This window comes from Myodes glareolus, chromosome 4 (assembly GCF_982192425.1).
Source record: "Myodes glareolus chromosome 4, mMyoGla1.1, whole genome shotgun sequence".
Taxonomy (NCBI): domain Eukaryota; kingdom Metazoa; phylum Chordata; class Mammalia; order Rodentia; family Cricetidae; genus Myodes; species Myodes glareolus.
The window spans coordinates 10231843-10256143 of NC_142029.1; the positions used below are offsets into that span (position 1 = coordinate 10231843).

At 45.8% G+C, this 24301-nt stretch overlaps 1 protein-coding gene across 1 annotated transcript in view; it reads right to left on the reverse strand.

The window, feature by feature from the left end:
• Positions 1-403: 403 nt before the first annotated feature.
• The window catches only part of Susd5 (sushi domain containing 5), a 44440-nt gene continuing 20542 nt past the window's right edge, over positions 404-24301 (reverse strand). The window contains exons 4-5 of the mRNA XM_048424066.3: positions 18662-18850; positions 404-4603 (exon numbers count right to left, since the gene is read on the reverse strand). Coding sequence (XP_048280023.2) covers positions 3327-4603; positions 18662-18850 — 1466 coding nt within the window. The 3' untranslated portion in view covers positions 404-3326. The remainder of the gene's footprint in view (positions 4604-18661; positions 18851-24301) is intronic.

Sequence of the window (24301 nt, forward strand, 5' to 3'; positions counted from 1 at the left end):
CGGAAGGTGAGGGCCAACACCTAAGAAGGCCCTCGGACCTACACAGTCAGTCACACAGACACCAGATATAGACACACCCACACAGACGCTCACACACAGACACACCCACACAGACGCTCACAGACACACACAGAGAGACACAGAGATATAGACACACCCACACAGACGCTCACACACAGACATACACAGACACACAGTCAGACACAGAGATATAGACACACTCACACAGACACTCACATACAGGCGCTCACACGCAGAAACACACAGACACGCAGAAACACACAGACACGCATAAGAACACACAGACACACAGACTTGAATTTGTGCATACACACTGTATACACAAATAAATTCTTATAAAAAATGGTACAATAATGTAGAAATTAAATACATTTATCAAGTGTTTGTGGGAAATAACTGTTTATTTTAAATATATCAAAAGCTTTATATTAAGGAAACCCTTCTCCCTCCCCATTTTCACAAGCATTTACCATTCTCAAAGCATTTGCGGTGACAGCTTGGGTTCCTAGCAAGCCAGTCACTCATGCCCTTCTGACATGCAGGCTCATGTCCTTTCATCTTTAGATGACAGCAAGTCAGTAAAATTTATGAGCTAATGCGTTGAGCTTACTTTACAGTCCATGTCTACAAAGAATGCATTGGCACAGGTTAATAATTTACAATAAACTTATTGTATTAATACCATCTACTTACATGTTGATGTAAATTCAGTGTTCTGGGTTAATTTTCATTACTGACAGAATCCCCATGTGGAGGCAGAGGTTATTTTACATAACTAGTAATAAAAATAGAAGTGCCACTTCACAAGAGATTAGAATCGAATTTAAAAATATACAGTCTCTGGGTTTACTCGTCGAGTTCTTCTTTGGCTACATACAGGAAGCATCTTCTCCGTTTCCCCTGCAGCAGACGCACTCCAGCAGGCTCCTTCAGGCCTTCGTTTAACCTAGTTATGGTCAGTGGGATTTTATATGGTGTTCTGTGCCATTTCGTAGCTACTGATCCTACCATTTCCAGCATCAAACACGTGGCAGCGCAGAAAGTACACCGTGAGATCTTTTCTCTTCCTTTGGTAAACTCCCATCACCAGCAAATTTGTTTTTGTGGTACCAGAGTGTTGGGGGTATTGCTTTAAGGTGTGTGACTTTTGTTTACGCTGCATTTGTTCAACTCTGTGAAGCTGTGGTTCTTTGCCTGTCTAAAACACCTGATGGCTCTAATAAAGAGCTGAAGGGCCAATAGTGAGGCAGGAGCAGGGACACGTGGGGCTGGCAGGCAAAGAGTATAAATAGGGGGAAAAGCGAGGAAGAGGAGGAGCAAGAGAACAAGGAGAGGAGGATGTCAGGGGCCAGCCACCCAGCCAGCTATGGAGTAAGAGTGAAAGATTTACAGAAGAGAAAGATAAAAGCCCAGAGGCAGAAGGTAGATGAGATAAATTAAGAAAAGCTGGCTGGAAACAAGTCAACCTAAGGCCGGGCATTCGTAAGTAATAATAAGCCTATGTGTGTGATTTATTTGGGAACTGGGTGGTGGTGCCCCCCAAAAAGCCAAAAGAGTGAAACATCATACAACACCAGAGATTGAACCAAGGACCTCACACCTGCCAGACAGTGCCCTGTCACTAAGCCACATCCCCACTAAGCCACCTCCTTTTCAACTGTAAAACCACCACCACCAAAGACGTGTGCCAGGATTTCTTGTGCCATACAAAAATAGACACTCCCATGGTGTCTCAGAATAAATGTATGGCCGCCATCACTTTGACACCTTCAGGAAGAATTCAGATAGAAAAACATGGTGTGCTTACTTCTGGGCTAATACCCTGGAGACAGATGGAGGTGACACCTTATAAGTCGCTGTCGAGATGCTGAGGTCGAGCTAGACAGGGCACATGAGGTGCTCACCTCCCCGTCTCCAGGCCTTCCTGGGTTCCAAGCTCGCCACAGATGACAGAAGCCAACAGCTCTTAGTATGAATGCACATCCGAGCCACTGAAGAGTCTGAGCTCAGAGCTGGCTCCGTCTCAGGCTTCCTGAGTCTGGGGTGAGACTAAAGAATTTACATCTCACCATGCACCATCTCGTGGTGGCGCACGCCTTTAATCCCAGCACGCGGGCTGCAGAGGCAGGCAGATCTCTTCAGTTCGAGGCCAGCCTGGTCTACAGGGAGAGTTCCAGGACAGGCTCCAAAGCTGCAGAGAAACCCTGTCTGGAAAACCAAAACAAAACAACCCTCCACGCCAAAAGAAAAGAATGTATGTCTCCAACCAATCACTTGGTTATGCGTTGCTGGTCTGAGAAACATCCTTGTAGAAACCACACCTGGTGAGATGCTACTCGATGGTCAGTGTGCCAGGAAATGGCTGGGCTAGGTCAACCCAGGGCGATCCATGTCCATGTCCATTTCTTCTCTGCCGAGCAGGCACCCGTATCTGATGTGCCAGTCTTTGCACTTTGTCAAGACATTTCCCCCCTTCCACATCGCTCCCTCTTACTGGAGTTCAGAGAAACAGTTAATCCCGAGAGAGGAGACTGAGAGCCGGGCTTTGTCATCAGCCCAGGCAGCAATCCCAGGCACTTGTAGGCACAGACCAGACAGGGACACCGGATGTTGTCCTCACTGGCACTAAGGTCACCTTGTCCTTGAAGGGAAACAGTGGGCTGTCCCACAACTGCGGGACCAGGGGTGGGCATGTGCCTGTTTGGTCCTCATGCCCCAAGGCAAAATGTCAGTGTTAAATTCTCTCCAACTTCAACAAACAAAAAAAGGAACTCCAAAGTTTACAATGTATGTTCTGGCTCGCGGCTCATTTGTCCTCGGCCCCATCACACTGAAAGGCAACAGCATGACCCTTCCCTGTCCCGGTCCACAGAAGGACGTCTGTTTCCTAACACGGTGTCCGGATGTGCAGCTCATCGAAACTCTTTCCTCTATTTCAGGGCATGGAGTCTGTGACTCCCTAAAGATGCAAAGACATTAGTATGATAGAAACAAAAGGTGATTTAAATAACAACCCAACCTTACATTGGAACAGGGCCAAAGCAGAGGTCTGTGATTTGGGCAGTGAATTCCAGGGAGCACGGTTGAGGAGGACGCCACCAATTCCAGGGAGCACGGTTGAGGAGGACTCCACCAGACCCTTTCCGCTCTCTAGGTGTCTCCAGAGACACTTCTCAGCGTATAGAAGGAAGACTTAAACTTTAGAGGGTGAACCTTTTCCACCTTCGATCCTGAGAATTATCAGTGTGATGCTTCACAGTTAGCCTTCCTCCGGGCGGCTTCGTGAGAAGCCGTGCTGACAGAGGCTAGACCTTCTCCATCTCGATCTGCTGGTGGTAGTGTCTAGCCTGCCGCTGTCCTACGTTCAGCTTGTATACAGAGCTCTTGTGTTGGTACCTGCGGTAGCCCCACACAGCCCCCACCACCGCCAGGAGCAAAAGTAGGCACAGGACAGTGACAATGATGGCGATCACTGGGCCTCTCCTTAAGTTGGGACACTCGTTCCCCACACATGGTGCCAAGGTTGGAAGAAACTTCTCATTCGCACCAGGCCCAGGACCCTCCTGTCCCAAGAAGTCCTCAGACAGTAGGTATGGGAAGTTGTCCTGAACCTCAGGAGCTGTGGCCTCTGCTGGAGGCTGGGTGGCCTCCACACTAATCGAGGGGTTTAGTTTAAGTGTATGTTGCAGAGTTGTTGGTACCGTCTCTTGGGTGGAGGTGGTGAGTTCATAGGGTAAGGTGGCCATGGGTGACCGCTCTGTGGTGACTCTCCGAGGTATAGTTGATTGATACTTGGTCAAGTCACCATCGCCAGTGTGGGGACCCTCAGTCTCAGTCACATCCATGGGTCCTGGAACCAGGGCCTCTACATCCAGCATTTGAGACGGAACAATCGAACTGTGTATCACAGACTCGCTTGTGGTGACGGTGGCATTCTTCTGCACCTTAACTTTCCCAGTAGGCTGGTCGGGGGTCATGAGAACACTTTCGTCCAGTCCCACTGACCCACCATCCTCCCGCTCTGCCTCCACCTTCCTCCAGGCCCCATCGGTCACAGGGTAACCATCTAACCAAGAGTCATCACTGCTGCCCACCACCGGGTCCTCTGCTTTGCTGTCGTTCCGAGCCACAAACGGCTCCGAGGGGCTGTAGGTGGTAGCATAGACCAGCCTGGTTTCAGACTCCCCTGGGACCAGTTTTCCTTCGCTGTGATTTTCTCCAGCAGGAAGTGGATCTTTGGTCTCATCCCCCACCTCCTTTTCCAGCTCTGACTTGTGGAACGTCTCAGCCGGAAACCAGAGTGAGTACTTCCTGTTTAGGCGGGATCTGGGCCAGTCTGTGTGGACCCTGCTCCCAGCGCCGGGCAAGCCTGTGGTTGGCGCAAAGGCTTTTTCCTGGGCTATGTTTTCTTTAGACACAGAGGTGAAGACCAGACGGTCTTGTTTTGGTGTCTCTTCAGAGGCGTCCTCCTGAGCCTTTTCCTCGTCTCCCTCTGCCCGGGAGTCTTCCATGAGTTCCCTGAGTGACACAGATCTGTCATCTGGGAAATTGTCTTCATAGTCAATGTGGGCCTCGGCCTCATCTGAAGGGAAAGAGGAGAAACCTCATTAGATCTAAAGACATGGAATTAATGTGGAAAACCTGAAGGGGAAAAGAACACGGAGACTGGGAGATAAACAGTACCGGTGTTGCTCAAGAACCATAGCCACCCCGGAAGAAGGCACATTTAGGTAATTATAACTAAAAGATGAGCTTACCATGGGCAGTGGGGCGCTATGAAATATTAAAAAAATCAAACATATTTGTGTATACTAGAAACCATCATTTTAAAGGGATTTTCAGGAAACTAATAGTTTTAAGGAATGGTAGCATATGCCAGCAATTCCGACATTTGTAATAAGGAAGCAGAAGGGCCATGAGTCTGAGACTAAGCCATGCAGTGAGACCCTGTTTAAAAAGTGTGTGTGTGGCGGGTGACGGGGAGTGGGGGGGAGTTGCGAGACAGGGTAGCTCAATTAGGAGTGTGTTTGCTAGCATGCACAGTCTAGTTTGTTTTCTATACCTGTGATAAATACCACGACTAAATGGAATTTGGTCAGCTTATACTCTGCGTCACACTCCATCCTTGAAGGAAATCAGGTCAGAAACTGAAGCAGAACCGTGGGAGAACACTGCTTCTCAGCACGCTCTTCGGGCTGTGCTCAGCTAACTTCTCCCTCCCTCTCCCTCTCAGAAACCCTGGCTGACCTGGGGCTCACCATGTAGATGGGGCTTGCTTCCAACCCAAATTTACCTGCCTCTGTCTCCTGAGTTCAGCTAACTTTCTTATACAGCTCAGGCCCACAATGGGCTGGGCCCTCCTAAATATCCATCAGTCTAGACAGTGACCCACATATGCCCATAGGCCAACCTGCTCAAGGCAATTCGCTCTTCCCGGGTGACTCAAAGTTGTATCAAGCCAACTACAAACAGTGACCAGTACAGGGCACAAGGTCCTGGGTTTGCTCCCTACCACCACATAAACCAGATGTGACCATGCCTTCCTGCTATCCCAGCTCTCAAGGGGTGGAGGCAGGAGGATCAGAAAGCCAAGGCCATCCTCAGCTACATAGGGAGTTTGAGGTCAGTCTGGGATGTATGGGACTCTGCCTCAAACACATGTGTGCACACGAGTGCATGCACGCACACGCACAGTCACACACACATACTATAAATTAATAAAATGTAAAAATATTGAATGAATGAAATTAAAAAAGAGGTCAGGAACACACATGTCTAGCCTGAGCACTAGAGGTTAGGGACAGGACAATTCCCCAAGATTTACTGTCCAGCTAGACTAGCCAAAAACAGAACTTAAGATACAATGAGAGACTGTCTCAAAACAAAACAAGGGGAAAGGAGCTGGGGAGATGGTTCCATGGGCAAATGTGCTTGCCATGTAAGTATAAGGATATGAGTTCAAATTCCCAGAACCCACATAAGGCCCAGTGGGTATCATAAGCCTGTGACATCTCAGTGCTCCTACAAGGAGAGGCACACAGGATGTCCAAGGCTCACTGGCCTACTGGTCTTGTGTATTCAGTAGGAAAATGAACCTGTCTCAGAGTGAAGGATCAGAACCTGAGCTTGCTCCTTATCATCCTTCTAGGTCCGCTTTGACCCAGCTCCGTCACTTAGTGAACTTAAGGGAAGGTCAACTGCCTGTCTTGCAGTCTGTCATGTTCAGGTTCAAAGCTTTTGTATGTGAGGTCTTACTCATCATGCTAAATAAACAGCGGGGGTTCGTTTACAAACTGTACTTTAAGACAAAACATACAAGATAAATGACAAAACTTTTTTCTAAAATTTATATGAAACTGATCAGTTGTTCAGGATCCAGGCGGAGATTTACAAAGGCCTCTGTGACGTCTCGGGCCTCAGGAATAAAGAGGGTAGGTTTGCCTGAGTTCACTGATCGGCCTTGATGGAAAGAGTGCCGCTGCATGTGCTCCCCACTCTTCCCTTTGTCTTTTTGTCTTTTTCTAAAAGTCGGGGTCTCTCCATGTAGCCCTGGCTGAAACTCAGTAGACTGGGTTGACCTTGAACTCAGAGGTTCATCTGTCCCTTCCTCCCTAGGGCATTATGTATCCATCCCAGCAAGTAGCTGAGTATGATCTTAAACTTCTCCCCAGAGCCACTTACCTCCACATCTTTAGTGCTGAGATTGTAATTACTAGACACTTTACATAGTTCTAAATGATTATTGTTTCTTATTAAATTTTTATTATGTATTATATATGTATATATATGTATAGGTGTTTTGCCTATGTGTGTGTACACTATGTTTGTCCTGCTCACAGAAGGCAGAAGAGGGCATTGAAATCCCTAAAACTGGAGTTACAGATGGTTGTGAACCACCACATCATTCATTCATTCATTCATTCATGCCCTAGCAATGCTTAAGCAGGCATGGGCGGCCCATTTATGGCAGTTCTCCAGTTATTCCTATCCTGGGCAGTGCTAGATGTTTGTGTTATTGTCATACCCAAGGTTCTATAGTCTTCCTTTATGCTGTCTATCCAGCATTTTGGGGCCTTCCTTTTTGCCTTACCCCATGCACTCCTCCAAACAGTGCTATCTTTGGGTATCTGCCAATCATTCATTCTCATAACATGACCAAAGTATCTCAAACACCATTGCTGTCATGAAACCCAATATGGAACGGCCATGTGGGTGCTGGGATCTGAACTCAGGTCCTCTAGAATAGCAGCCGTTGCTCTTAACCACTGAGCCATCTCTCCAGTTCCCCGATTATTGATTGAGCCACGTTTTGATGAGAGGGTAGTTTACTATGCAGAAAATGCTAAGACATGACAATGGACTGTTTGAAGGAGGGAATCCAGGTACTGAAATTGTAGGATAGGATAAGAAGACCTATTGCAAGTATTTTTAAAAATATCTATCTATCTATCTATCTATCTATCTATCTATCTATCTATCTATCTATCTATCTATCTATCTATCTGTTTAGAGACAGTGTCTTGCTGTGTTGCCCAAGCTGTCCTAAAACTCATAATCTCCTAAATTGCTGGGATTACAGATATTAATCCTCATGTCTGCCTCACAAAAGCATCTTTGAATGAATGAAAGAGTAAATTGTTCTGGCATGAGGAAGGAGAAAATCTGAAGTAGCTCACACCCCAAACTGCTCTCCAAAGCGGCTTCGTAACCACTCAGAACCAAAGACCTATTTCCAGAAGCTCAGCCCGCCAAACGCAAGGGGGTTACTGGCGCACTGCCAACTGATGAGGAACGGACGGCTTGTACCAAGTCCTCTGAAAAGACGCCATTGTTGGGTACACACACACACACACACACACACACACACACACACACACACACGAGGCCAAGAGCCCAGCTCCTCCTTGATGCCTGAACCCCTCCTCCCCCAGTTTAACAGAACACCCCAGCAGACCACTGCTGGCGGATTCATCATAAAGAGGAAGAGAGGAAATTTTTCACCAACATCAAATCTTACTGCACAGAAGCTTGGCATTCCTTTAAGCCCTACAAGTTATTCTAGGCGGTGTCCAATTTGCTTTTAATTAAAAGTGTGTGTGTGGGGCAGGTTGGTGAGATGGTTCAGAAGTAAGATGCTTGCTGTCTGGTGACCTGAGTTCTCTGTCCACATGGTGGAAAGAAGGAGCTGATTGTTACAATTGTCCTCTGACTTCTACCCATGTGCTGTGGTACATGTGCACACACACACATACACACACACACACACACACACACTTTTCTAAAGGCTTTGAGCAGCATTTGTCTATATGGTTATCATTATAAATATTTAAAAGGCATCTTGGTACCATGGCAATTTAGCTAAACAATATTATTAAGTTCACCCTTTTGGCCTCAGATCTCTTCAGCCATGATAGTTTTTGTTGTTGATGATTTTGTGTTTTGAGATGGGTTTTACTATGTAGCCCTGGCTGGCCTAGACCTCATTATCTAGAGCAGGCTGGCCTTGAACTCAGAGAGCCACCTGCCTCTGCCTCCCTAGCTCTGGGATCACAGTCACGCACCCACCATGCCTGGTCAGAAGGCAGCCTTTTTTTTTTAAAAGATTTATTTATTATGTATATAGTGTTCTGCATACATGTCTGTCTGCCAGAAGTGGGTACCAGATCTCATTACAGATGGTTGTGAGCCACCATGTGGTTGCTGGGAATTGAACTCAGGACCTCCTGAAGAGCAGTCAGTGCTCTTAACCTCTGAGCCATCTCTCCAGCCCAGAAGGCAGCTTTTGTAAAGCTTTATTGGGTCTGAAGCCAATGAGCCAGATGGACAGAGCCTGTGATTTCCAGCACTGGGAAAAAAAAATCACCGCTCAGTTCCCTCCTATGTGATTTATCCTGCATCTCTAAGTATGTTGCAAAGTGAAGTAGCATCTTCAGCAGGGACAAGAGATGAGTCATGGTCTCAGTCCCACTGCCCGGAGTAGGAGACACTGGCCTTGTGTATGATGTCTGAGGTGTTGAGGATGGGGAAGGTCACCCACTTGGGCTAGGGAGTGGACAGTGTCCATGCGATACTTAAAGTCACTATCAGCTCGTGTGTGTGTGTGTGTGTGTGTGTGTGTGTGTGTGTACGTACGTACGTACGTACATGCGTATCTGCCTTTAGCTCCCTATGGCTAAATAACCCTGGATGGTCTTGCAGTGCCCTAGCCAGGACCTTCCTGTTCCCAGATTCCCAGGTCCCATAAGGTCCTGGCTATTTTCCCCAAATCTGTGTCTATTTTCCCAAAATCTCAAATGAGGACAAGAACCATCAAATGTTTACGAACAGCTTCCTCGTGGAAGAGTATCCCAGCATTTTTTTTTTTAACAGTAGACAGCAAAGTCTGCTGTTGACTGAATTCTACCAGAAAGTGCATTTGCCCCAGAGATGCAGAAAGCCAGCCGTTTGCTATTCAGGTGCGACTTCTCTCAGCTCCCCCTGTGTTCTTACTGCAAGCTGACTTCATGCCCAGCATCCTAGGGCTTCCTTACATGGCACTCTCCAAGGAGCCTGGCATGACACAGCCTGGAGCCTGCAATTAACACAAGTGAGGCTGGATAAAGAGAGCATCGTGGTTTTCCTGGCAACAAACCAGGTCAGTCGCTAGGCATTTACATTTCACTGCTACTTTAGGAAACAGAATACAGAAGTCAGGAGTAAATGAGAGGTTTGGCCTGTGTCTTTTTGTTTGTTTCTTGAGAGAGGGTTTCTCTGCTGTTAGCCCTGGCTGTCTTGGCCTTGAATTTTTAAAAAAAAAAATCAAGTTTAAAGCTGGACATAGTGACTCATGCCTGTAATCCCAGCGCTTGAGAGGCTGAGGTGGGAGAATCACTGTTTTTGAGTCAAGACTGTGCTACAGAATGAGATGCTGCCATAAATAAATAAATAAATAAATAAATAAATAAATAAATAAATAAATTCGTTTTAGTGAGGCACCAAGGTCCATGCCAGCAATCCCAGTATTTGAGGAGGCTGAGATACAAGGTTGGCAGTTTGAGACCAGTTTGGGCTATACAACAAGAATCTATTTCAAAAAGAAAAACAAAGCAATAAAAATTTTAAATTAAAAACTAATTTTAGCAGGATAGGCTCCAAAGCAACAGAGAAACCCTGTCTTGAAATACAAAAACAAACTAGTTTTTAGGAGTTTAACAGTTAAGAGCACTGACTGCTCTTTCAGAGGATCGAGGTTTGATTCCCAGCATCGACATGACCACTCATGTGGTTATTTCTGCCTGCATATATGTCTGCATACGGTGTGTGTGTGTCTAGTGCCTAAGGAAGTGAAAAGAGTTTATCTCCTAGAGGTGGAGTTACAGTTGGGCAGTGATGGCACACGCCTTTAATCCCAGCACTTGGGTGGCAGAGGTAGGCGGGTCTCTGTGAGTCTGAGGCCAACCTGGTCTACAGACTAAGTTCCAGGACAGCCAAGGCTACACAGAGAAACCCTGTCTCAAAACAAACAAACAAACAAACAAACAAGAACTGGATTTACAGATGATTGTGAGTGTTCATCTCATGTGTGTGCTGGGAATCGAACCTGCATCTTCTGGAAGAGCAGTCAGTGCTCTTAACTGCTGAGCCATCTCCCCATGTATGTATTGTGTATATTTAAAGTATACGATGAGATGGCTCATTTGCTGCCAAACCTGATGACCTGAGTTCCATCCCAGGAAACCAAATGGTAGAAGTTGTTCCCAACATGTGCTGTGACGCAAGTGTATACACACGGACGAGAGAGAGAGAGAGAGAATAACTAAATGTAAAGAAAAGAACAAAGTATACAACAAGTTAAGGGACACATTGAGAGTAATGCTACACAGTTAAGGAGATCAGCACCTGATATCTCAGAGGCGCCCACACCGTATCTTGTTGTCCAAGAGCAACTAAAAGAACCTGAAGGAGAGTTGGAAGGCCATAGACAAGGAAGGGGAGAGCAGCTTCCTGAGATGGTGGCTTCTTGTTCCAGGAAATCATGGGGTGGGTGTCTAAACAGGACCAATAGGGGAAAAGAGGCCTATAAAACCCCCAAGTCTGCATCTATTTGGTGGACTTTAGTCTCACGCCTCTCCCATCCTTGAAGAATGAAGTGTTTACTCTCCCTTTCTCGGAGGCTTGGTCTTTTGTCTCCCCGAGATGTTCAGTTCTTTCTCTGAGCCAGGGCATGACCACTAGCATCCCCATTACAAAATCTATTTGCTATGAACTTCACAATTATATATTATATAATTTTATATAGTACAGTTATATTGCATGTGAGTCTCATGATTAACTCTATACTTGAGTCGGATAGAGTCTCCTGCCTGCAATTCCAGATATTTAAGAGACTGAGGCAGGAGAATCACCCAGTTTGAACCCAGCCTGGTCTAATACAGCAGATTTTAGGCCAGCCAGGCAACATCATGGACTTTTGTCTCAAAACAAAAGTTGTGGTGGCTAAAGTTATGGTTTAAGTTTATATTACCATGCTTAAGAGGTCTATAAAACAAAAATGTCTCTAACCTGTAAGCCCCACTTTCCCAAGGACAAATAACTTTCTGGAATGCTGGGGGCTGTTCATGTAAGACAGCAAACCCTGTGTTTTTGCTTCTGTAAACAAGCTTGGTTGCTCTAAGATCACAGGATGTATGTTTGATCACACATAGGCAGGAAGTACCTTAGGTTGTATCCTTGCTTCTGATTGGATGAAGGCAGGAAGTACACAGACTTGTGAGTTTTGCCTTTCTAAGCCCCAGACTAATGTAAGTTGGTGACATATTCTGAGAATCCTGGGAATGGACCTGGCCAGTATCCAAGGACCTGGCCAGTATTTAATAACGTTTGCTTCAAATTTGACTAAAAACTATGACAGTGGTCCTATCCTTGCCCTCTGGGATTAGCAAAACCACCTAAATCAATAACACTGTGGTGACGACTTGAGCCTTGTTAGCACAGGGACCTGAACTCAGTCCCCAGAACCCAGCGCAAAAAGCTTGTGTAGCAGCATGGATTCTCCAACCTCTGCGCTGGAGAGGTAGGGATGGGTGCTGTGGTGGTCTGAATAAGAGTGGCCCCCACAGGCTATGTCTGAATGTTTAGTCTTCAGAGAGTGCCACTACTTAAGAAGGATTAGGAGGCGTGGCCTTGTGGCAGGAAGTGTGTCACTAGGGGTGGACTTTGAGGCTTCAATTGCCTAAGCCAGCCCCAGTGTCTCTCTCTTCCTGCTGTCTGTGGATCTAGACATAGAACTCTCAGCTCCTTCTCTAGCACCACGTCTGCCTGTAGCCACCACGCTCCCCACCGTGATGACAGTGGACTAAACCTCTGAAACTGAAAACCAGCCCCAATCATATGCTTTCTCTTATAAAATTAGTGCTGTTCATAGTGTTTCTTCACAGCCATAGAACAGTGACCAAGACAGACCACCCAGTCTAGCCTGCTTGGTGAATTCCAGGCCAGTGAGAAGCTAAGTTTCAAATAAACAGATAAAAATGTAAAGATGACTCAGTGCCTAAGAACATTTGCTGCCCTTCTAGAGAAGCCGTGCTTAGTTTCCAGCACCCATATCAGGAGGCTAACAGCCATATTTAGCTCCAACTCTAGAGGCTCCCACCCCCCTTTTCTGGCTTCTCCAGGCATTCACACAAGTGACATTCACAACATAGACACACACACACACATAAACATTTTTCTAAAAGTAAATAGCCCAAGAAGAATGACACCCTAAGCTGCCCTCTGGTCCCCCATGCACACACACATAGCCCCCTACACCCCTGCAGAGACAAAAAACGAGATAAACAGTTCCCTGACTTATTCAGCCTACGGGATCTGTTCTTGACATCTCTGACCTTTCCCTCCCTTCTTTTCCTCATCCCCATCCCCAGCTGGAGTGGCCACCTCTGTACACTGGCATGTCTGTAGTTCTCACAGGGATGTGGTCAGGGGCCAATGTCCAGAAGGAACCCAGAGCTCCAGGGTTCTCCTGATGCCACCACTGTCTGTCCTGTCCTGTCTCATTTTGGAAAACCTACACATTGGTTTTCTTTGCCCTCTGGCCCTGGCTACATGGTCTTTAAAAATAGTCTTTTTATAAAAAGACATCCAGACACGCCAGAAATAACCAGTGGCTCAATGAACCCCTGCACAAATATGGTCATATTGACGAGGGAATTCTAAATTCAGCTTTGGGCTCATGTTTGAGTCAATGAGGAAAACGAAGCCCAAATGGCAGAGAAAAATAGAGACTGAAGTTGATTTAAGAAACCAAAAGAATGTCTTCCGAGACGAGAGCAGAGCAAGAGAGAGCGAGCTCCTGGCCTTTGCTTGCTGGAAGTTTTGAGGTTCCTGGCAGAGGCACCACGATCCCAGGGTGACAGTGGAATGACATGGGCCTGCTTTAAGTCCCAGCTCTGTGATTTTTTTTTTCGCATCTGTGACATAGGCAAGTCAAGGAAGCTTGTGAACCTCAGTTTCCCCATCTGCACATTGAAGCTAGCCATTAATATACTCATACTTACAAAGACTAAATGAGGTAGAGTGTGTAAAACGCCTTTTGTAGAAAGGCACAGGGGAAAGTTGGGGTGATGGGCAGAAATATTCTGATTTTTTAATATTTTTATTTCATGTGTATGGGTGTTTTGCCTGCATGTATGTCTGTGCATCACGTGCATGCCTGGTGCCGGAAGAGACAGGAAAGGACCAAGTTCAGTTCCCAGAACCCACCTCATGTAGAGTTACAGATGGTTGTGAGCTTCCAAGTAGGTGCTGGGAACTGAACCTGGGTCCTCTGGAAGAGCAGCCAGTGCTATGCCCACTGAGCCATCTCTCCAACCTTGGAGTTCTGTATTTGATTGTGATAATGGGTTCACAGGTGTATCTGACTGGGATAAGTCAGATACTTTTATATTTGAAGTGGGAGGTTTGTTATATGTAAGTGAAGCTGTAAACCAAGGTTTAGGAAGAAAACATCACAATTCCCAGGACAGCGATACCGTGGTAACAGCCCTTTTCTTAGTGTCAAACAGTGATGTGTCTTGTGTTCATGGCTAATCAGACCAGGGGCATTCAAAAGAAAGGCTAGAGAAAGCTAGGCGCAGGAGTCAGACATCTGTAACCTCGGAATGTGGGAGGTGCAGGCTAGAGGAGTCGGAGTTCAAGGTCATCCTCAGTCACAAGAGGAGTTCTAGACCCAGTCTGAGCAACAGGAGACTTTGTCCCAACAAACAAACGAAGAAACAAAAAGCCCTTAGGCAACATGTCACAGAGAAGTCAAGCTTGCTCTCGGGGTAAAGGTGCCCACTGCCAGCTCCAAGGACCTGAGTGGGGTTTCTGGGTCCCATACAGGAAAAGGAGAAAACCCACTCCTGCAGTTTGTCCTCTGAACTCCACAGGTGCACAATGGCACATCTGCCCACACAAAATAAATAATACCTTAATAAATCCAAAACCCCCCTAAACAACAAAATAAACACACACACACACACACACACACACACAGAGAGAGAGATACACACCTTTCTTTCTCCCCTCCCCCCCATCTTTCTCTCACACACACACATCTTCAACAAATATTTTACCCACTTTCATGTTTGTTTTGTCCCGTGAGCATCTTTTTTAGGTTAGGGAACTGCTTCAGATTGGAGAACAGCTATTTGGGGAAGTACGTTGAGGAGGGCTGGAGCTGGGGGCACATGGGTTTGAATGAGAGCTCACCCTGGATAGGTAGACTGACCCATGTCACATGCTGGCATCGGGCAGTTTCTTAAGTGTGTCTGTAGAGCTGAGGCAAACCAATTGCTAGTCGCCGGGTGCCTCAAGAAGCCCACGAGGCAGACGAGGAGGAGGTAGTGGAGAAGCCGAGAAGCTGGTGTTTCGGGAGATACGTAAAGAAGCCACGGTTCTGCACAGAAGGACTCAAAGGGGTTTAATGGCTCCAAAAGTCAGGGGAATGACAGCTGAGGAGTTGTACTTGGCTTCCCAGGCTTCAGGAGATTCTATGGCTCTTCTGTTCAGTGGGTTTGGTGAGTGGGGGCGTACTAGGGCTGTACTGCAGTCATGAAGTGATTAAGAGGGAGTGAGGAAGGGGACCAAGGGAGCGTTCTCTCCCCGGGCCCTTGGACTCACAGAGATCCTCTCTCCTGAGCTCTGGCATTAAAGGTGTGGCCCACCATTGACACATTTTAATCCCCGATTCTCATGGAGGAGACCAGGGAACACACACGGTGGAACTGGCAGGTAGAGTAGACTGTCCAAGCGGTGTTGGGGGCTGGTTTTGCTTACTTGATTTTTTAAAAAATATTAATTAATTAATTTGTGTGTGTGTGTGTGTGTGTGTGTGTGTGTGTGTGTGTGAGAGAGAGAGAGAGAGAGAGAGAGAGAGAGAGAGAAAGAACAAGTACATGTGTGGAGGTCAGAAGATATTTAGAAGTAGGTTCTGTCTTTCTATCATGTATGTTCTTGGGTTCAAACTCAGGTCTTCAGGTTTGGTGGCAAGTGCTTTTACCCCCAAACCATCCCATCAGCCCTAACTCTTGTCATTTTAAAGATTATTTATTTGGGATATTGAAATGATAGAAGGGTTTGAGGAGAGCTGAAGACAGGACACTCCCCTCTGTTTTCCCGAGTCCTGAGAGAACGGGAATGATTTATCTCCTAGACTTCGCCCAGGTGTTGCTGGTCCTGCAAGCGCTGACCGCTGAGCTAACTGGTGTGCTAGGCTCTCTAGCACGTGCTGATGTTTTATAGCTTTGGGCTTTAGAGCCCTGGTCTGGGTCTAGCTATGCAGTCTTCCATTCTCCTGTCCAAATCCACACATCTTGGTTTCCACTCCCAGGTTGGCAGCACTGTCTGGCCCGCCTCTTTCCTGTGCTCAGTGTCTAACTATAACTGCGTGTTGCTCTAATTACATAAAACCTCAGCACTGCTCCTTGAGCAGGATGCCACAGATTTCCATGCTGGGTCTGGTTTCTATCGGGTTCTGACTATGCCAAACCTGCGTTCTTCTTTAGGGCCATTTTTCTTTCTGGGCCACTGGTGCAAAGAGAACAGTTCTCCTCCTGGTTGCAAGCACTACTGTTGGCCTCCTAATGTGCCTCTGTGGTTCTCTCGGCTCACAGACCCGCCCGCTCTTCTCCGTTCTCGTCTCTTGTGTACTCCAGTACCGCTACTGCCACCTGACCTCAGGATAAAGCGGTACTGTGGCCTCTGCCCCTGGGTCCAAAAGCGGCCACACATCCTGTGTGACCAGAGTGGGAGAGAATGACTATGGGCAAGAAAGGCAGAAGCAGAAAGCCTGGACGCTAAAGCCTTTAGTCCTCGCCCCCATGGTCAGCCCCGAGACTCCAAAAGGCCAGTAGAACCTTCCACCCCACATTCCATGTGTGTTTAGTCCTTGTTTTAAGACTGGCTCTTGTAGCCCAGACGCCTCCCTAACTTGTTGTGTAGCAGAGAGATGACCTTGAAGGTCTGAGTCTCCTTCCTCCATCTCCCAAGGGCTGGGGAGACAGGTGTGTGCTACCATGCACACTGTGTGTGGTGCCAGGGACCAAACCTAGGGCTTCCAATATGGAATGCTCACACCGTACCAAACGGGTAAATCCCCACCTCCCAGGTTCCTTAGGTTCCAATTATGTTTTCTGTAGTGTCAGGAGAATGGCTGTCCCTAAACTTGTCTAATTTTTCTCTCCTCCCCATCCTTCCTCCCTCCCTCCCTCCCTCCTTTCTTCCTTCTTTCCTTCCTTCCTCCCTCCCTCCCTCCCTCCCTCCCTTCCTTCCAAAATAATCTTCTCCAACCCTCAAAAAAAAAAAATCTCATGTTGCCCAGGCTGGCTTAGAACTCACTATGCAACTGAGAACAGCACTGAACTTCAGATCCTCCTGCCTTCACCTCCAAACTGCTCTGATGTGTCACAGGTGTGTGTCACCACATACGGTGCTAGGAAAGCTCGCTACCAGTTGAACAATAGTCCCAGTCCTTTTCTGTTTCTTTTCCAGGTGTATTTTCACGTGTTCCAGGCTGGCCTTGAACTTGCTAGTCAGTCAAGGACGACCTTCAACTTCCTCTCTTCTTCCCACCTCCCCAAGATTACAGGTGTGTGCCACTGTGACCATGTTGTTGAACACACACACACACACACACACACACACACACACACACACACACACTTCTTACTAGGACACAGGCATCTTAAATGCTAACTCTTCTGAGTAAGGAGAACTGTGGAGATCTGTCCACCCAGCCAAGTGAAGCAGCCAGAATCAGTTGAAAGCTTTGACTCCTCATCACAGTGAGAAAATAAACACCTTCCAGAACACACAAAACCTGCTTTTAGTTCCCATCCTCCTTGGGTCAGTAAACTACCCATTTGGTGGAGGGGTGTGGCTTACAGGAAGGTGTGACCTCAGTGCCTCTGGAGAACCCTGCTGGTCTGGGTGAGGGTGGGTGCTAGAGTTGATGGGCAGAGCCCTCCAGCACCCGCCTTTCTGTGCGGCTTTCCTTACCACAAACTGGTAATCAAGTGGAGAGAACGGCTGGAGACGCTGCTGGAATAATTTCACAGGGAATTTAAAAAGCTATGCTAACAAAAAAAAAGTATTTGTAATGGGAATTCATTTTAGTTTATATAATTCACTTTATTTTTATCTAATACCAAAAAGCTTGTAATAGTCCCCAGAGTTTGCAGCTAGTCTAAACCACCCTAAATGTACCCACTCTGGTCTGGAAGGTTAGTAAATGTGTAAAAACAAAACAAAACAAAACAACAACCCATGCATTAAAACATGCTCTGAAGAGTGACAAGATTAAGCCGCAGACTGGGACAGAATCTTTATTTTTAATAATTCTGTTTATGGGTTAGGGTGTAGCTCACTTAGACTGCTTGCTTAGCGTTTACGAAGCCCTGGGTCCGACCCCCAGGATGATATAAACTACTGCCTTTTAATTCCTTAACCGGAGGGGAAACAAATCTGATCAAGACCCTTAGACTGTATCAAGAAAAACAAAAACAAGGTCTGGGTGAGGTGGTGCACGCCTTTAATCCCAGCACTTGGGCAGCAGACAGGTGGATCTCTGAGTTAGGGGTCAGCCTGGTCTACAGAGCGAGTTCCAGGACAAACGCTTTATGAATGAGATATACCTCCCAGGCTGGGAAAAGTATTTATAGCATATTAACTATAAATATTCCATAAGAAAACCTATGGCATGTAAATGAACATTTTTTTCTTCTTTTCTTTCTTTTTCTTTTTTTTTGTATTTGTTTTGTTTTTTTTAAGACACTTTTTTTGTTTGTTTGTTTTTTGTTTTTCAAGCTGGACAGCAAGACTATCTCTGTTTATATTGGCGAGCTCTGGGTTGACAGGCAAAGCACCCATAAGACATAAAGTAATATAATACAAACTTTAAAAAACAATGACTTTTTTAACCACCTGGGTCAGGTCTCGCTTTAGAGAAGAGGAGTGGGGCATTGTTAACCATTCATTTCCAGCAGGTAGATGGAGAAGGGAGCTGTGAGATGCCCTAGGCACATATATTCCCAGACGCAGAGGCTCTCAATGTCTGTGGGTGGAAAGGGAGGGCGACCTTCAAAAGCCCTGTGTGGGCTCCACGCAGGCAGGTGGTGCTTACCTTTCCCGCAGGCTTGTACCAGTCCGTACCACTCCCCACAGCTATTGCACAGCAAGGTGAAGGCAGTCTCTCGACGGCCTGGGACGGAGCCTGGTGCACACACATACAGCAGCTCGTCCCCCATCTCCAAGCCTGTGCGACCCTGGAGGATGGTGTGTGGGAAGGACGGTGGGTCTCCACATGGCCTCTCTGAGGAGAAGGAGCAACAGTCAGCGTCCCTGAACTGTGTGAACCTTGCCAACTTGACAGGATCTAAGATAACTATGGAAATGTATCTCTGGGCATGAATGTCTATGTGGGGTTTTCTAGATTGGGTTAACTGAGGGAGAAGGACTTTAATGTAGGTGACACCATTTAATGAGCTGTGGTCCAGGACTGAAAACAACGGAGAAAGTGTGGTGGCCCCACACCTTTAATCCCAGTACTTGGGAGGCAGAGGCAGGAGGGTGGGTCTCTGCGTTCAAGGCCAGCCTGGTCTACATCAAAGATAGTCAGGACTACATAGAAAGAGAGAGACAGAAAGACAGAGACAGGAGAGAGAGAGAGAGAGAGAGAGAGAGAGAGAGAGAGAGAGAGAGAGAGAGAGATCGATCTAGCTAGCTAGCTGACTGGGGATGCAAGAGCCTTGACTCTTCTTCACCATGTATGGACTGCACCCTCAGAGTATGAGACAAAAGAAGTCTACCTTGTCAGGTATTCCACTCAGCATCATGTCACATAAGGTATATACAAATGATAAAGAATGTTTCCAGACTGTGAGAAAAAACAAAACACTGCAGCATGAACCTGCCTACCCCGACACCCTATTCCCTGAGTGCCATGTACACCCAGAGCCAGGAACCCGGGGGGCAACCTTGATGCCTCACTGAAGGTAAGCTTGTCTACTGACTCAGACCCAAGACCCTCTGCCCTGAGTGACTCAGACATACAGGGCTAGGAGCAGTTCTTTTTGACTCGTTAGGATGAAGGAATAAGTCTGTTGTCAAGACGTCTACATCAGGCATGGTGGGTGGCGCATGCCTTTGATTCCAGCTCTTGGGAGGCAGAGGCAGGTGGGTCTCTGAGTTTGAGGCCAATCTGATCTACAACAGGAGTTTCAGGACATCCCATCCAGGGCTAGACAGAGAAAACCTGTCTCGAAAAACCAAAAATAAATAAAAGAAAACTAGAGATGGAACGGGGGAGGCTACAAACACGCAAGCAAGCAGGCAGATGGGCATGTGTGCATTCCTTCTCTTTCTACTCCTGAGCATGGAGGATGTGACCAGCTGCTTGAAGTCCCTGTGCTCATGGGCTAATCTGATACTGTGAGCTAAAATAGCCCCTTCTTCACTTCCTGAGTTGCTTTTCATCAGGGTGTATTATCACAGCCAACAGAACTGAAAATAGACCAGCAATGGTATGTGTTTTCCTTTGTAATCCCCTAATGGCAAAGGGCATTGAACACCTCTTCATACACTTGCTTGCTATTTCTTTCTGGAGATATTTGTTCAGGTCCTTTGTCCATTTTCTTTTCTTATTTATCTTATTTTTATTTACTTTTTGGTTTTCTGAGAAAGGGTTTTGTAACATGAGGGCCGGCTTGTTGGGGTTTCTGTCCCGCCCGGTACCCCACAACCGGCAACTCCCAAGAAAAATCACACACAGGACTCCATAAGGTTATAAACTGATTGGCCCATTAGATCAGGCTTCTTATTAGTCCTTGTAACTTATATTAATCCATTATCATTATCTATGATATGATATGAGCCACACAGCTCAGTACCTTTCTCAGTGTGACAGCTCACATGTTGCCTCTTCGGTGGTCTGGACAGGAATGGCATAGGGAGCTTCCTGCTTCCCAGAATATTCCCAGTCTCTTTGCTCCACCTCTACTTCCTGTCTGACTTTCCCGCCTATACTGCCTGCCTGGCCAATCAGCGTTTTATTAAAATATGATTGACAGAATACAGACAATTCTCCTGCACCAGGGTTTCTCTGTGTAAGAGCCCTGGCTGTCCTGGAACTTGATTTGTAGACCAGACTGGCCTCAAACTCGTAGAGATCCACCTGCCACTGCCTCCCAAGTGTGAGGGTTAAAGGTGTGCCCCATCACTGCCCGGCTTTGTCCATGTTTTAAACAAGCTGCTGTGCCGAGTCTTGGGAGTTCTTTGCCTGCTTCATCTTTCAGTCCTTTACATCGTCCACAGACCTGTTCCCCAGCCTGTGGCTCATTTTCTCACTCTGTTAGTGCACCTGCAGGACAGAGTTTACTCTAATAAGCCACAGTTATAACTACATCTTTCACAGGCTGCCCCTTGGGAGCTCGCTGCCCTACCCAAGGCCACCTAGAATTTCTCCTACACTGTCTCCAGGAGTTGATAGCACAGTACTTTATACTTTGTGATCCATGCTGAGTTCATGTCTGTGAGGGGCTTAAGGTCAGCTTCAGGATGTCCAGTTGATTAAACTGTCTTTATTCCATTGTGTTTCTTTGTTCCTTTGTCAAAGACCAGTTGCCTGAATTTATTCAAATCTAGTTTTGAGCTCCCTGTTCTGCCCCACTGATGTGACTTACCCTCCCACAAACACTCCCCTCTCGCTTACCGTAACTTTACAGGCATTCTGAAGCTCAGCAGTAACAAACCTCTGACTTTGTTGTTTACAACTGAATTGGCTGCTATGAGTGCTTTAGTTATAGTAGCTGCAGCAATTGATTGTATCCATAAAATAACTTCTGGGCATTTTGATTATAGTATTGTGTCAATGGAAATCAACTTGGGAAGACCCAACATGTTCAAGTCTTACCGTTCACATGGGACGCTTTTCTCTCTTATCTCCTTGGTGTTTGGTAGCTCACCTCATACTTCACCATCAGATTTAGGTTTATATCTAATTTCATTTGGGGGTCACTACTGTAAATACTCTTTTGAATTTCAAGTCCGACTTCCCACTGCTGTTATACAGGAAAGCGGAGTAGTAGCTTTTGTTTATTAATGTTGTATTCTAGTTTAATTTATGTTGCTGTGATAAAATATTCTGACCAAAGGCAGCTTAGGGGACGAAGGGTTTGTTCAGCTTATAATTCTGAGTGATAGTCCATCGAGGGGAAATCAAGATGGTAGGGACTTGAAGACGTTAATCACATCGCATCCACAATCAAGACAGAAGAGAGAAATGAATTCTCACATGCTAGCTCACTTTCTTGCTTGTGCTCAGTTCAGTGACTCCACTTTTATCCATTCAGGACCCTCCTGGTTAGGGATGGTGTCACCCGCAATGGGCCAGAGCTGCCCACATCAATTAACTAAGCCAGTCTTCCATAGCCATGGCGATTATCAACGTTGATGATCCCACATAGAGACCCTCTTTCCAAGTGATTCTAGGTTATGTCAAGTTGACAGTCAAAGCTGACTCTATATCATCATAATCTGTATCCTGCAACTTTGCTGTGATCAATTTAACACTTTTGTCAATTGTTTTAGGTGTGGGGGTTGGAGAGAGGGCTCGGTGGGAAAGGGGACTTGCCTGCAAGCCCGATGACCTGTAGAAATAACCAGGCCAGCTAAGAGTAAAACAATTATATTTATTATAAAGGAAAAACTCATGAAACGGGAAACAAGAAATCTAAGCACAGCAATGTCCCATGGGAAAAGACGCAGAGACAGCGCACACAGAGGGGCACACCTTTTACCCTGGGTCCCAGCGAAGTAATGCCTTAACTAAGACCCACCTCTTAAAGATGGTTGGCTAACAAGGTTCCCCATCATCTCCCCGTTTTGTCTAAACAAGAGCGATCCAAACCCAATACAAAACTATATACAATAGGAACAGATATTAAGTATAAAACAACATAAACAATATTAAGCAAATACATTGGAAATAAGCTTGGCTAAATCATAAGAGGAAGTTAACTACAACTATCTAATCTTCAACCCATCAAAGGCCTGAGAAGGGAAATATTACTTGAGTAGGCAAGAAGTGCAATCAAGCAACTTCCAAAGCGAGCAATATATGATGGAGGCAATTAGCAACCTGAGCAATCACCTAAAGTCTCATTTGCAACATTGAAGCAACCAACTTTGGCTAAGGCCTAGCGTAACTGACAGACTATTTTCAGAGACAGGAAATTTCTTAGAACGATCTTACTCTGTCTTGGCAAGATTTGATAGTCTTTTTCCTTGTGTCCTGCTTATCCATTTCCGGATACCATGTATTTTGTCAGTGGTTGAGGCATGGGCAGTTCCTTGTCCATAGGTCAAATGTGCCAAAAAGAAAACAAACTCTAAGTGGAGTGTCTTCGGTGCTCAACATTCTCTCGGGAAATGATTGGTGATGTCAGGAACAAGCATGTCTCATGTCAACAGAACCCTAAGTTCTTTAAATGCCATGTTTTACAGATCCTTCAAGTGGTTGAAGATTATCTATCTAGACAGAATACAATCTCTATGAATCTAAAGAACCTAATTAATCTGACTGTATGTATAATAAACATGAACAACTATTGACCTAATATTTAATACCTGTATTACTTAAAGACTAAGACTTCATGTCAGAATATTAAATAATCTGCAAACAAATGTGCAGCAAATGAGGACAATGACCTCAAAATGTAAGCAATGCATAAATATCTTGTTTAGAGGTAAGAATAATATATAATGCAATACAAAACTGTATCCTAAAAGTTCTATCAATATACAAAATGTCCTAGACAGAAGTAGAAACAAGTATATATACAATCTGACAGAGTAACTTCGCATAGGTGTACCAATATTGTAAACAGAAATAACAAATACAATTTGAACTTGTATCAGTATACAAAACTATACCTATGTAAATTATCCATAAATGATAGCTCACAAGTATTCACTCTATTACCCACTATTATTATCTCCCACCTTTTTAAGGATAAATCAATTGTCTTAGTCAGTAGAGAATGAGACTCTTAATCTCAGGGTCGTGGGTTCATGCCCTACATGGGCGCCACCTGTAGAAATAATCAGACTAGCGAAGAATAAAACAATTTTTTTTTATTTATTATAAGGGGAACACAGTAAATGAGAACTCCATGCACAGCAAAGTCCCATGGGAAAAGGTGCAGAGAGAGCACACACGGAGGTGCACACCTTTTATCCTGGGTCCCAGCAAAGCCACACCTTAACTAAGACCCACCTCTTAAAGATGGTTGGCTAACAAGGTTCCCCATCAATGACCTATGTTCAGTTCCCAGAACCCACATGGTAGAGGAGGGAACCAAGTCTCATACATTATCCTCTGACCTCCACACGTGCACCATGCAGATGCATGCCCTCTACCCACTAGGCAAATACACAGAGAAACATTAAAACATTGTTCAGGGTTGTCTACCTACACAGCCATATTATCTGCAATCAAAGACAATTTTAGCTTTTCTTTACTGCTCTGAATACCTTTTATTTTATCTTATTTAAAAACAATTGATCTTTATTATTTTTAACTACATATACTTGTGTGGGGGTTTGTGCATGTATATCTTGGATTCCCTGGAGCTGGAATTACAGGCAGGTGGTCATAAACCTGATGTGGGTGCTGGGAACCAAACTCTCGCCCTCTGAAACAGCAGTACATGCTCTTAACCGTGGAGCCATCTCTCCGTCCCTCTCCACACACCTTTTCTTCCTT